Source organism: Dromiciops gliroides, chromosome 5 (assembly GCF_019393635.1).
Source record: "Dromiciops gliroides isolate mDroGli1 chromosome 5, mDroGli1.pri, whole genome shotgun sequence".
NCBI classification, from domain to species: Eukaryota; Metazoa; Chordata; class Mammalia; order Microbiotheria; family Microbiotheriidae; genus Dromiciops; species Dromiciops gliroides.
Genome location: NC_057865.1, coordinates 15,701,389 through 15,715,897, shown reverse-complemented (window position 1 = coordinate 15,715,897; position 14,509 = coordinate 15,701,389). Strand labels below are relative to the sequence as shown.

At 42.7% G+C, this 14,509-nt stretch overlaps 1 protein-coding gene across 1 annotated transcript in view; it reads left to right on the top strand.

Moving 5' to 3' along the window:
• C5H7orf31 (chromosome 5 C7orf31 homolog) overlaps window positions 1–11,621 on the top strand; it is a 39,710-nt gene extending 28,089 nt beyond the window's left edge. The window contains exons 7-9 of the mRNA XM_043969205.1: window positions 6,569–6,743; window positions 7,510–7,601; window positions 10,749–11,621. Of these exons, the coding sequence (XP_043825140.1) occupies window positions 6,569–6,743; window positions 7,510–7,601; window positions 10,749–11,591 (1,110 nt within the window). The 3' untranslated portion in view covers window positions 11,592–11,621. The remainder of the gene's footprint in view (window positions 1–6,568; window positions 6,744–7,509; window positions 7,602–10,748) is intronic.
• The last annotated feature ends 2,888 nt before the right edge of the window (window positions 11,622–14,509 follow it).

Sequence of the window (14,509 nt, the reverse complement as noted above, 5' to 3'; positions counted from 1 at the left end):
TCTTTTTTTTTTTTAGTGAGGCAATTGGGGTTCAGTGACTTGCCTAGGGTCACACAGCTAGTAAGTGTTAAGTGTCTGAGGCCAGATTTGAACTCCCATCCTCCTGACTCCAGGGCTGGTGCTCTAGTCACTGTGCCACCTAGCTGCCCCGCCCTCTCTACTCTTGCCAAGCTGATCTGCTCACTGTCATTTAGTTTAGGTGTGGTCTTGATTTAATCAATCTTTAGTAGGTTCTCAGTCAATCTCTCAGTCTTACCCAAATCAATTAATTCCAAACCAGTCTTCAGGAGGGGCATCTGCCAAATCCCATTATTTCCTCACACAGCCCTGGGAAAAATTGTTTAAGAGGCAAAACTTAACTTTCACAGCCCCCCATACTCCCCTTCTGCCTCCTACACCTTATCTGGATACAGGCTACCACGCCTAGAACACTTAACATCTGCACCCCATGCCTCCTCAGTGGTACTGCAGACCCCTCTTTCCAGCTTCCTTTAAGCATTGTCTTCTTCCATTAGGGTGTAAGTTTATTGAGGGCAGAGACAGTCTTGCTCACATAGCATCACATAGCAGATACAATAAATGCTTTGTGTCTCTATCCCAATTCTAATTCTACAAAATTGAACAAACATTAATTAAACATCTACTATATGAGACTTTCCCCCATGATGCCCTGACTCTTCACTACCTCCTTTCAAACCTCAGCCAACATCCCTTTCAGGACATTGCTCTCAGCTAGCTGTCCTGTGGGAGAGAATCTGACAAAAAGTAATCCATCCTGAGGTGTCCAAAACCAACAAGGCTGCAGGGGTTACCTTTACATGGGGTATTTGCAGGTTAATAAGAAAAGAGACTAGCCACTTGGACATGGGGACAAGCCTGCAGAGCTGCCACCTGATGCCCTGGGCAGAAGCCAGATGCTGGGAGGGTGTGGAAGCTAAACTTTGCCAGTAGCTGCACAAGTTTTCCCAGGGTTGGATGTTGGGCTGCTCCATGGGTAACCACCCTCTTAAAATGAGCCTCTGGTGTGCTTCATAGTTATTCTTCCTGGTTTTAATTGGTTGTGCTGAGTATCACAATATGGGAATAACTCCCAAGCCTATGCCCAGAGGACCTTAGAGCCCAGGCTCACCTCTATGCCACCAAGAGACCTTCATATTCTGCATGCGTACAGAACATTTCTATTTTATTGGTCTATTACTATAAATAAGTTGCATTGGTATTTTATAGTTTGTATTTATCTTTCAAGTAGATAGTTTTTATGTTTATATTTCAGGTAGATAAATAGATCTTATATTTATCTTTCAGATAGATTTTATATTTTGTATTTATCTTTCAGATAAATGGAAAGATAACAGACGAATGGATGGATGGATAGACAGACATAGAAAGACTGATAAACAGAGGGGGTAGTACTTTTCTAGATAGACAACTGAATAGATGGATAGATAGACAGAGGCAAGAACAAAGATGAAAACCATTCCCTGCTTTCATATGAGCTATTTTTTTTCTTGCATCTGGGCTGATGGCCTCTCTAATTATCCTCAACTAGAGAATTCAGGTGTAGCCTTCCCAGATGCCAGCTCACCCACCTCTAGATAGACAGGAAGCTTTGCACTGATTGGCATTCAAAGCTGGGCATCCGACTGATAGCAGGCAGAATCATGGTGCAGTTGAGTCTTTAGAGTGGTCCTGGAAGGCATTTCAGACGCCGAGTAGATCATTTCAAACATGGCAGTTGACACAGTTCATCAAGTCAATACTGGCCCATCCACTGAGTCAAGTATACACATACATGTTGTAATTGTTGTGTAGCCCTAGAGAATGTAAACTCCTTGAAAGAAGGAATGAATGAAAAGGCATTTATTGAGTACTTATTCTGTGCAAAAAGCAAGGATACAAATACGAGAGCAAAAACAGTCCCTACCCTCAAGGAGCTTACATTCTAATGGAAGAGGGGGTGGCTAGGTGGCGCAGTGGATAGAGCACCGGCCCTGGATTCAGGAGTTCCTGAGTTCAAATCCGGCCTCAGACACTTGACACTTACTGGCTGTGTGACCTTGGGCAAGTCACTTAACCCCCATTGCCCCGCAAAAAACAAACAAAGAAACAAACAAAACCAAAAAAACATTCTAATGGAAGAAAGAACACACATGAGGCACAGTGGCCAGAGATGGGACTTCAGTCAGAAAGTGATGGAGGGATGGTGAGCAGGGCCATAGTCCTGGAATGGTGACATGCCCCACACAGGAACAATGGTAGGGATGACTTGGTCGTGGCTGATCATTCTATAATGAATAGAAGGGAGGAGGAACGGCGGTTTGACAAGGAGGTTGTGGAGGAGGTGGCCAGAAGAGGAGAGGAGTGAAAGATAAAGTGAGGGATGGTGGGGGACTCTCCTGAAGCAGTTACCGATCATGGCAGAAATTCTGCCAGGACAGAATCTCTAGTGTAGGTGGCAAGAAGGCAAGTCAGAAAGTGTTTGTGGAGGCAGCATCCCTAGTGCTTAGCTCAGTGCCTGGCACAGGAACTTACCAACCAAATGATTAATTGATAGGGCTGGGCCAATCAAAGTGGACCAGGGGAGGGTGGAAAGAATATGCCTGAGGGGAAATCTTGCACTATACAATTTTTGTGTGTGTGAGGCAACTGGGGTTAAGTGACTTGCCCAGGGTCACACAGCTAGTATTAAGTGTCTGAGGCTGGATTTGAACTCAGGTCCTCCTGACTCCAGGGCCGGTGCTCTATCAACTGCACCACCTAGCTGCCCCTATACAATTTTAATATTTTAATGTTTCAGTTACCTCCACTGCAGACTAGACAAACATTGTTCTTCCCAGTCTCTGTGATGAGAAAGAGAAGCAACTAGGTTTTTGACTCTATAACTTAAAGCTACACAGCAAGCCCAGAGACTGGGGACTGGCTGATTTGGTAATATTCAGAGAAGCTTTTCACATAAGTTAATGGTTATTATAGAAACACGTCTCAGGAGAAAAAGGGCCCCTTCTCTTGATGCAAAGTGCCTTACCTGTAAGATTCTGGGGCCCTGGCATTTCCAACCTCATGATGAAGATAAGCCAACTGACTCTGGTGGGCATGAGTTTTAAAACCCAAGAGAATTCCTCCCAGACAGAGAAGCAGCTCTTTGGTCTCTTCTGATAGCCATTAAATGGGCTTTACTTGTTTCCGTTGTTTGCACAGAGCAACTGCTAGATGCTTGCTTGATTTCTAAGAGTCACTTCAAAATGTTAATTTTTCAGCATAATTGATTCATTGAAGAGTAGGGGAAAGGAGAGTCTTAGAAAATATCCATCAAGACTACAGAGCAGGGGGCACCTAGGTGGCTCAGTGGATAAAGCACTGACCCTGGATTCAGGAGGACCTGAGTTCAAATCTGGCCTCAGACACTTGACACCAGCTGTGTGGCCCTGGGCAAGTCACTTAACCATCATTGCCCTGCAAAAAAAAGAAAAAGAAAAAGGAAAGAAAAAGAAAGATTACAGAGCAGGTTATTTATTTATTTTTTTAATGATGGGTCTCTTGCTTGCTTTACATTTGCCCTTTATATTAAAGGTATGGAGCACAAACTGTGCCTGACACTTTTTGAGAAGTGTGTGTGACTGTCAGCCCCTCCCCAGCCTGATAGGGAGGGGGGGTTTAAGGGGAAGAGAAAGTGACAAATCCACCAAATATTTTCAAAGCTTTTTGGAAGCGGTCTTTTTCATTTGTTTGTTTAAGAACTTAGCTTTTCTTTCCCCAAATGCAAATATAAAGGACGTTATTATTCTCCAAGAAAACAAGCAGGAAATATTCCCACTGCTTGGGTCAGACTGTATTGTACAGCCAAATGTTATTATCAGATACAGGCGGAGAATAGTCCCAACACTGCATTTGTCTCTCTATTGATAACTCTTGTGTTGAAGACTCTTCTAACACAAAAGGCCCAGGTCCATTTTCAGGGCCTTCAGACTACCATGGTGGGAGGTATGGCTCACTCCCTTTAATATCATATTCACCGCCACCTCAGAGGCACCTCTGACCACTTGGCTGCAAAATAATTATGTGAATTAGTTCAAAATTTTTCCAATTTAAACATGATTGTGCTTCCAATAATGGAGACATATTTCATGTTTCACTTGAGAGATAACAATGTCCACCTCCGACTCCAGGTGCAGTCTGACCCAAGCATAGTATAGAAGAATAGAGGGTTTTGTCCATCTGGAGAATAGGGCGAGCACTAATAGATGAGTGTTTAGCAAAGAACCACTTTGGAGTGGTACAGATGTTCCTGAATGGGCCAATAATATCAAAACCCTACAACTGACAACTACAAGAGCTGAACACACTGGTTTTCATTCTCATGATCTTCCTTTCCAATTTCCTAGTATTATGTGTTATCTCCCTTAATAGATACTGAGTACATTGGTGTGACTTGGGCTTTTATGTAGATACTAATATATTTTATTTTGTTCGTGTTTGTAAGACTTTGGGGGGGGTTGGGGCCTAGATTTTTTTCTTTGTTTTAAAATTTTTTTTATTTATTTTTAAAAATTTTTACTAGTATTATTATTTTTTTCTTTCCAAAAAGTTGGGACAATTTCCTTTTGTCCTGCTCAGTTTTCATATATGATTTCTTAAAAATATACCTCTGAAAAACCAGGTTTTTTTAAAAAGCCCATTGTGTTTTAAATGGAGTTGCTTGACTCACCTTTAAACCCAGATCATTCTGGCTTTCATTAATAATAGCCCCCAAACCAAGTCTCTCTGACTCATTCTTTAGGTTGTAATGGCTTGGAATGAGTGCACATAACAATTGTTTTCTGTTCTGGCCAGAAACTCCCAAAGTGATAGTTTTGTGATGATAAATGGGGCCATCTTTTGTCTCAGTTCTTACCTAGCCCTTTGTTACTGAATGGGCTTTGCCTCAGACAAACTGAGACCTGGAAAAGGCCAAGGTCACCCACTGCATCCTGGGCCACCGCCAGTCATCCTGATTTTTGTCCTGCCACTGGAGCAGAGAGTGCATCTCTGCCTTACTTAAATCCAAGTCACCAGCAAATCAAGACATCAGTCATGATGTCACTGGTCCTCTTTGAGAATGAAGGATGAACAACAATTTCTTTCAATATATAAGTACCTGTGGTATTACTATTATTTCTTTTACTTTATTGCAAAGTAAATAGCTATGTTTCAGCTCAAAAGGGGTCATTACTGTCAGTGGCTAGTTTATATAAATAGAAACGGAGGCACAAGAGCTAGGAGTGGTGAGAGGGGAACGTTTCTGTTTTCTGCTCAACAGGGATATTCCCGTGACCCTGAGATAATTTGAGTGTCAGTATGTAGTGTTGGCCTACACCCATCAGTCTGTGACCAAAGCAACCCAGAGAGTCAGGGGGTTCATGTGCCCTCTCAAGGCATGACTCTGCCTGGGTAGGAGGGGGTTTTGAGGGGTGATCAGGTCACTACTCCAGATGTCACCACCTGGATTACATAGTGGGAATGGCCACATCTCCCCCAAAACTATAAAACCATGCTTGGCTTATTTTGTACCTAAGAAGTCCATGTTTCATACCCAAGATTGTTGTGCAGTGAAAAATATACTAAGCCTGAAGTCACAGAACCTAAATTCAAATCCTGCATCTGACAATTAATTTGTGTGGCCTTGGAGAAGTTACCTGGTTTTTCTTGGTCTTAGTTTACTTATCTGTAAAATGAAGAGTTTTAGACTAGATTTTTTTTTTTTTGGAAGAGGCAATTAGGATTCAGTGACTTGCTCAAGGTCACACAGCTAGTAAGTTGCTGAGGCAGGACCTGAATTCAGGTCCTCCCAAATAGGGCCAGTGCTCTATCCATTGTGCTACATAGCTGCCTACATCTTCTAATCCTACTTATTTATCCGTTATACTTGTATTCAAAAAAGCAACTCCACAAGCATATTATGGGTTAAGAAAGAGCACCCCGTCTGAGCAAGGCCAGACATTGGGACTCTGGACTGTGGGTATTACAGATATCATTCCATCTCTTCAATAGTATGTCAGTCTTTGGTCACTAAGTAAAGATCTGTTAGATTATCCACAATTAGATTGATTTTGGTAGACAATCTAAAGTCCATGATTCTTAGTCCTTTCAGTCCACTTTCCCCACCCCTCTGTCATAATCACTGCAGTAACAAAAGAGACCACCTAAGATCAAGAGTCATCTTGTATATCTTCTTGTTTCCATGGTTGGCAAAGTCAGAGAATTCATCCTTTAGTGGTCAGCCTGCAGGTGAGTAAGTGCCTATAGCCTGAGCTAGGCTGGTCCTCAGAACACACTCAGTCTCTTGCCAAGCCCCTATTTGAAGGCTGTTACAGCAGGAGAGAAGCTCCCAGAGGTTATCTTCTGCTGGCATTGACCTTTGAGAGGAGGCCCTGTGGTCACCTCCCTAACAAAAGGGTGCATTTGTGGAGGTGCAGAGATTACGGGTGACAGTGAGACAGAAAGAGGACTGATAACAGCATGGGATAAATTGTGGGGGTCCCCACTCTATTGGATGTTATTAATAATTCTAACCATGGTATTTATATCCTAGATTCCCAAAGTTATTCACAAGAATACACAGATATTCTACCCCAAACCTCCAAAACTCTTGGCGCCAAACACCACCTTAACGACTTTGGATCCTTTACTCTCTCTAAAAGAAGCCAACATACAAAGAAATCTAGAGCGATCCCACTGGATAACAACCTATGCACATGATTTCACAGGTATGGATTATCTTTAGTGTGAGCAATGAGGAAAAATGACATGTTTGGCAGGAGGCAGTCCTAGGAGGCATCATCCCCCATTTCTCCATCAAAGCACTGAATGGCTATTGAGGAGGGGGTAATAGTTTGGGGTGGGTTGGGAGAAGGTAGAGGATGGGTTTTTATTGGGGTAATGATTTGGAGGTACATTATTTGGGGGGGGAGCAGGGGTTAGAATTGATTTTCATGTTGTCTTGCCCACAGTAGGAAACACAGATGGCACATTTGTGAAGCAGCCTCAGATAGATAGATAGAAAGCCAACCTCAAAGTCAGAAAACCCTGGGTTCGAGTCCCACCTATGCCACATACTTTAAGTCCCTGGACTAGTTGTTTACCCTCTTTTTTGGGGGGGGAGAGGCAATTGGGGTTAAGTGACCTGCCCAGGGTCACACAGCTAGTAAGTGTCAAGTGTCTGAGGCCAGATTTGAACTCAGGTACTCCTGACTCCAGGGCTGGTGCTCTACCCACTGTGCCACCTAGCTGCCCCTTGCTTACCCTCTTGTTGCCCTAGGTGGATCTTTTAAAGCTATACATTGCAGAGCAGTTCCTAATCTGCATTGGGAAGAAGGAATCTTCATTGAGCTCCCTATGAATCAATAAAAATCACAGGTCTAATCCCATTCTGTGTGGGACACTTAAATTGGGAAAGTAACCCTCAGTGAGGAATTTGATGCTAGTCACCCTATTTTCTAACCAAATAACGAAATCTATAACATTTCCATTAAGGTGTGGGTACCATGGACCCCCTTGAACTGGATGATTTTCATGAAAAGGAGGTAGCCACCTTAACTGGACAGATAGGATTTGACCCACCACCAGTAAGTAATTACAGTCAACTCTCAGTTATTCTGGGGGAAGGACTGATCCAGCTGGCAGATTCTTTCGATGTTTTGATTCTTCCTCAGGCTTTGCCTAGGTCTAGCCCATTCACTGTTGTTAGTAGTCAAAACATGTTGGCTTTCACCTTTTACCTTGACCCCATCACCACATTATTAAACAATGTTGACAACACTGGAGGGAGAAGGGGCAACTCAGTTCCTTTTCTCATTGTTACTGTGGGCCAATGCTACTATGCCATAGCTCTGTTGAAACTATTAACAGAGATATTGATTTATATGGGGCATAGGGCATTTAATTTGAATGAAAAGGTTCCTAAGTCCTTTGAATTGGTGTCTTGTTGCATTATCTTACTCTTGGATAAAATGGACTGTGGCTTCCTCCCATTAGCCTTAATAATTGAGAGTTGGCTGTATTACAGCATGGAGCAGACCTCAATAAATATTTGTTGTTTGATTGACATGAAAAATACTAAGAAAAGTCATCAAAGCCTTCAAAGACATCCATTACAAGTTGTCAAATTGAATTCTTGGTGTGAAGGAAACAATGTAGCCATCTGTGGCTTGTGTTTTTCACCAGTGATTTAAATAACAACTAGGGATCCTAAACCAGGCTCCCTGTATACCTGCAGAAGATTCTAAAGAAAGTTAATGTTTTTGTGGAACCAGTTTCTATACTATGAATCCTTGAAAAAATGGAAGCAATAATGGTCTAAATTCTCATCCATTACAACACTAAGACTGGGAAATTGACAAAGAGACTCACGATTCATAAAACGTGAGCTTATGCTGACTTTATTCCCACCCCAGCCTTCCTCAATATAATGTAGAGGCATATGGTCCTTGACTGCTAGCACCAAGCCCAGCAACTGGCCAGCCAATAGCAACTATTTATAAATGCTGATTGACCGATTGATCTTTCTAATGCCTTCAACAAAGCTTCGGCAACCCAGGTGATTGTATCCAGTGAGATCTGAAGGCCAAATTGATTATTTCACCTTCTTGTATCACAGACTGAGGACTCGGACCACAGCTTCCTCTACCTCTTCCCAACCCTCCCCCCCCAAAAAAAATAGAGTATTGTGACTACCCAGGAAGTTGTCTTATTTTATTCAAGAAAGAAATGTGCAGTTATACAAATTTTACATAATGAACCATGTTTAAGATAATTACAGAGATGAGTTAACATTAAATAAGTACTTCTTTACTGAGAGGGCAAAATCTCTAAAGCATTGTTTCTCCTAATCTCAGTATTGCATTTATTGGGGGGGAGCATGAGAGACAGGAAAGCCTGGGGAGCCTGGAGACTGCTGGGTTTCCTATGGAACACCCAGACCCTTGGGACAGGTTTGCTCTGATTATAGTATTTTTCAAGGTGCATTTGAAAGAAGACCAAACTAATTCCTCTTCATTTAAAGGGATATTGTTGAGGCAAAGGCTGCTGTTGTTCAGTGGGAAGGAGGCTAAGTTGAGAATCAGGAGACCTGGGTTTGAGTCTTCCTCAGGCTTTGCCTAGGTCTAGCCCATTCACTGTTGTTAGTAGTCAAAAGATGTTGGCTTTCACCTTTTACCACATTATTAAACAATGTTGACAACACTGGTTGGCCCCAAATAACCCACGTGACCTCTTGGGCTCTCAGAGGAGTAAGGGTTTGTCCCCCCTGACCCTAGGTCTCTAGTGTCCCCTCTGAACTTAAAATCCACCAATGATAACGATCATTCATATGTAATAAAGCGGCCTTCCTCACAACCACCCTATGTAGGCAGACTACAGAAGAGGAAACTGAGTCTGACAAGAAAAACCATTAGCATAGAGGCAGTGCTGGGATTCGAACCCAGGTCTCCCAACTCTTAGATCCAGTGCTTTTGGTGTGTTTGGAGGTAAAATTGGACTCAGTGAGCTAAAGAAAATTCAAATATCTGGATTTTTTTCTCTCTCTACACATGGTCTATCCAGACCTCACAATTGAAACAGCAACTACCCCCTCGATCACCGAGTATTTAGTAAGCACTCTACAATGTGCCATGGAACTGGGGATGTGAAATCAGCCCTACTATTGAGTGACACATTCAACTGGGGAGACACCAGATAGACATATAATTACATAAAGAACAAATATGGGGGCAGCTAGGTGGCACAGTGGATACAGCACCGGCCCTGGAGTCAGGAGTACCTGAGTTCAAATCCGGCCTCAGACACTTAACACTTACTAGCTGTGTGACCCTGGGCAAGTCACTTAACCCCAATTGCCTCACTAAAAAAAAAAAAAAAAAAAAAAAAGAACAAATATGACCAGAAGACACACAAGGTCGTTGAATATGAGGCTAAGGAAGGGAGAGCAATAGCATAGCAATTGGGGGACTCAGAAAAGACTCTATAGAGTATGACCCTTGAGGTTCATCATGAAGGAAGGGGGAGGGAATTCCCTGAGAAAGAGGTAAGGAGAGACTACCAGGCATAGGAGATGGTCAATGCAAAGGCCTGGAGATAGGAGATGCAGTATCCTTCATGAGGAGTAGAGGGATGTTTTGGATGTACCACAGGGTACAAGAAGTGGAGTAATAGATAATGAGGCTGGAAGGACAGGTTGGCACCAAGTTGGAAAAAGCTCCCATTTCAACAAAGCCAAGAATGTCCATACTTGAGGGTGGGGCTCTTTCCATTTTTGTTTTTGTATCTTCAGAACCCCAACACTGTGCCAGGTGAAGGGGCCAAATGCTTAAGGAATCCTTCTAGACTTGTTGATGGATTGACCTTCTCTTGTCATCCTAATAGAATGAAAGCCAGTCAAGGGCATGGGACTGGTTCCCTTTGGTCTGGACAACCCCACCCACCACCTAGCACAAAGCCTAGAAGATTGTAGGTTCTAAGGAAATACTTGGTGATTGATAAAAAATAATCCCTTATAGCTGAAGAGACCATCAAAATCCCATAACTGCAAAGGGGGTACATTTTGGTATTTAAATGTCCTTGGATGTGTTATTTTTAAGTAGTACAACTTTAGAAGTTTTATTAAGTCCTTGAAACTCAAAGCCCCAAATAGTTGATAATAACTGAGCAATAGCAATGCAGTGCCAACCACCTGTGATGCCAATCTCTTCCCTTCTTTGTCTTCTCCTTACCAACAGCAAGAGCAATCCCACCCAGAATTTATTCCTCCCAGACCTTTGGAGGGCCGCATTGCACGTATTTTGCAGGGCCGAAGACCCCTCGATTCCATAATTATCGAACGGAGGTCACCTTTGTGTCCCGAATGCACCCCTAGCAGCCTGTGCACGGTCCATTCTGTGGTGCCCAGTCACTCTGAGATGATGCTCGTTAAGGGGAGCACTCCAGAAGGACCTGTGGCCCGCAAGAACCAAATTTCTGAAATTGAAGAGATGATCCGAAATGGAGTAATTCCACCATCTCCCTATGCTTTCCCACCTCACTGCAAGACCAAAGAAGATGCGTACAATTTCTACAAGATTTATGAACCAAACCCATACCCCAAAATCACAGATACTTACAAGAATGACACCTTGTACTGGAGGCAGCTATCGATCGTGCCTACCTCCCAGCCCTGTGTCGAGCCCGAGGATTTTCTCTACTATGACAACATGAAACCGAGCCGGCTGGACCAGTACATCGTGTGGCAGAATGCCATCAGCCTCAGCAAGCCCAGTATTCTGCCAGAGCTGGCGGATCAAAAACCGCCCTTTTCCCCCAGCCACCCTTTCATCAACGAGCCACAGATTCCTGAGTCGGGGAGCCAGGATGACCAAGATCCCTTCCTGAAATGGATTCCCAATGCTGGGGTGCCTCGGCCACAGACCTGCCTCGTGGAACTCCAAGACTCTTTCTCCAAGACAGATGCACAAAGACGTTTCCATGAATCAGTCGTAGAAGACCATAAAGACCTTCGGGATAATGAACACTTAGGAATGAGACACAATTTCTATAACTATAATGCCTATTATTTCTTTAATTGATATATTTCTTCATCCCATGGAAACCTAGCATCTGGCAAGAGAATTAAAAAAATATAGCAATCCTCTCCTTGTGGTCTAGGCTTTGCCTTCTCTGTTATGTCTCAGTGTCTTTGTTAATACCAATAACAACCCACATATTTGTCACACTTTAAGCTATGCAGACAGGCTTTTTTCATTTGAACTTCTTGAAAATCCTAGGAGGAGAGTATATGTCAGAGTTATTATTATCATTTTACAGATGAAGAAACTGAGGCTCCGAGGCGAATGGATTGAATGAAAGGCATTTTATTATTCATCTTTTCTATTTGTATTTCTGGTGCCTAGCATTTCACTTTGTACATGGTAAGGGTTCAAGAAACACCTTTCCATTCATTCAGTGCTCACTGCAGGTCAAGTGCAGTTGACTTTGTTCTAAATAAGCTTCCTTCCCTCCCTCCCTCCCTCCTTCCTTTTTTTTTTCTTTCTTCCTTCTTTCCTTCCTCTTTTCTTTCTTTTTTCTTTCCTTCCTTTCTTCTTACTTCTTCCCTCCTTCCCTTCCTTCCTCTTTTCTTTCTTTTTTCTTCCTTCCTTCTTACTTCTCCCTCCCTCGCTTCCTTCCTTCCTTCCTTCCTTCCTTCCTTCCTTCCTTCCTTCCTTCCTTTCTTTTCTCCCTGTCTAAACCAGCTAGAAGTACAATAGCTTCACTCAAGCCTAACCTCCTTGCTGATTGTCATGGAAAACCTTTGACCTGCTCTATCTTTGAATCTCTGAGCTGGGCTAGTTCAGGCCTTCTACATAGGGGTTTGCCATATTGGTAGTGGACTTGGTACCAACACCCAATCAGCTTTAGTCCAACTGCAGCTCAGAACTCCCAAGCTAGAGCAATCCGCCAGTTTGAGCCTTTGCAACAGAAGGCACTTTTATTGAGGAGAATTGCAAAAAGTCTGTCACACAGTTTCTAATCAGCTCTAGTTCATTACCATTCTTACATACTTCCAAAACCATTTTGCAGATTTCTGATAAATTAATGCATTTGTTGGTGGCAAAAAAAAATGGCTTCCCAAACCCAAAAACAATTTTTCAAAGGAAAAGAAAATCAAGTCTCTTTCTCAGAGGAAAAGACTGGCCCCTTATATTGCCCTCTGAGCCTGTAGGTTCTGCCCATAGGGCTTGGGGACTTGATGTTGACCCTTCATATGAGAAACCAAATCAATTTGGCTCGGTACTTGTGAAGACTGTAGTCTGCTTGTTGCAGGAAGGTGGGGGTACCCACTCTCTTCCACTCCCATGGAAGGGCCCCTTTATTCTGGGCTCAGTCACTACAACAAAATAGGTACTTTCTCCAGAGTGACTCACCCTCTCCCTTTCCTGTCAGGAGATGCCTCTAGACACACACACACACACACACACACACACAGAGTCTATCATTGAATAATGATAACACCTACAAATCCTATCATCTTTCTGTGCTAAGTGCTTTACAATTATTGTCTCATTTGATCCTTACAACAACCATGGGAGGTAGGTGCTATTATTATCATCTCCATTTTACAGTTGAGGAAACTGAGGCAAACAGAGGTTAAGTGACTTGCCCAGGTCAAGTGTCAAAGGCTATATTTGAACTCAGGTCTCCCTAGACCCTGCACCACCTAGCTGCCTCTTATAAAATAAGAGAAAATGCTGGTGACTCACTTAAAAAGTAAAAGGAGGGGCAGCTAGGTGGTGCAGTGGATAAAGCACCGGCCCTGGAGTCAGGAGGACCTGAGTTCAAATCCGGCCTCAGACACTTAACACTTACTAGTAGTGTGACCCTGGGAAAGTCACTTAACCCCAATTGCCTCACCAAAAAAAAAAAAAAAAAAGTAAAAGGAAATATAGGTTCCTAGCACAGAAGGAAAGTGTAGTCCTTATGGAGATACCAGGACATGTAGAGCTCTCCTGACAAGGGTTAGAAACCTGGGAGTCAATCGGATGTAATTCCCTCCCTTTCAGGTGAAAAATAAAACTGTCCCACATGAAAATTTCCATGATTCCTCAGTTTACTCATCTGTAAAATAGTGATAATAAGAAGACCCACCTCCCAGGCTTGTTTTGAGAATCAAATGAGATCCCATTCGTAAATCATTTAGGACAGTGCCCAGCACACGGTGCTATAAAAATGTTGTTTTTCTTACTGTCATCTTCATTATTCCCACAATGCCATCCAATTAGTTATGACACACCAAGCCACTTGAAAAGCACACCAACATTTATCCACAGGTCCCTGTATCATAAACAACCCCTTCAGAGATACATACAGGCAGATTTCTTTCCAGTAAAGACTACTCAGAAAAACTCTTACAGCTATTGTGGCAGGGGCAGCTAGGTGGTGCAGTGGATAAAGTAACAGTCCTGGATTCAGGAGGACCTGAGTTCAAATTTGACCTCAGACACTTGACACTTACTAGCTGTGTGACCCTAGGCAAGTCACTTAACCCTCACTGCCCTGAAAAAATAAAATAAAATACTATTTCAACCTATTATGAGATGTTCAAGTGAAGAGTCCTTTCTTGATTGATTGATTATAACAGATCCTTTATAAAATCAATCCTTTACAATTGCTTTTAGCAGTCATTCTTCAAGTAAACCATCTCACTCTATAAAGCAGTACAGGCAAGAAGGTGTGTGTGTGTGTGTGTGTGTGTGTGTGTGTGTGAGCTACTTCACAACGCTTTTGTTCTTCCATCAAAAATCAATTACCTTTATACTCCAACATAATAAGACTGATGTCATCTAAATTGTTTTCAGCTTTAATAGTATACCAGTCAAACTACCAAGGGGATGCTTCATAGAGCTTATAAGAGTGAAATTGATTTGGAGGAACCAAAATTCTGAATCTCAAGGGTAATCATGAAAAACAAAAGAAGAAAAGGAGGTGGAAGAAGAGGGAGAAGAAGAAG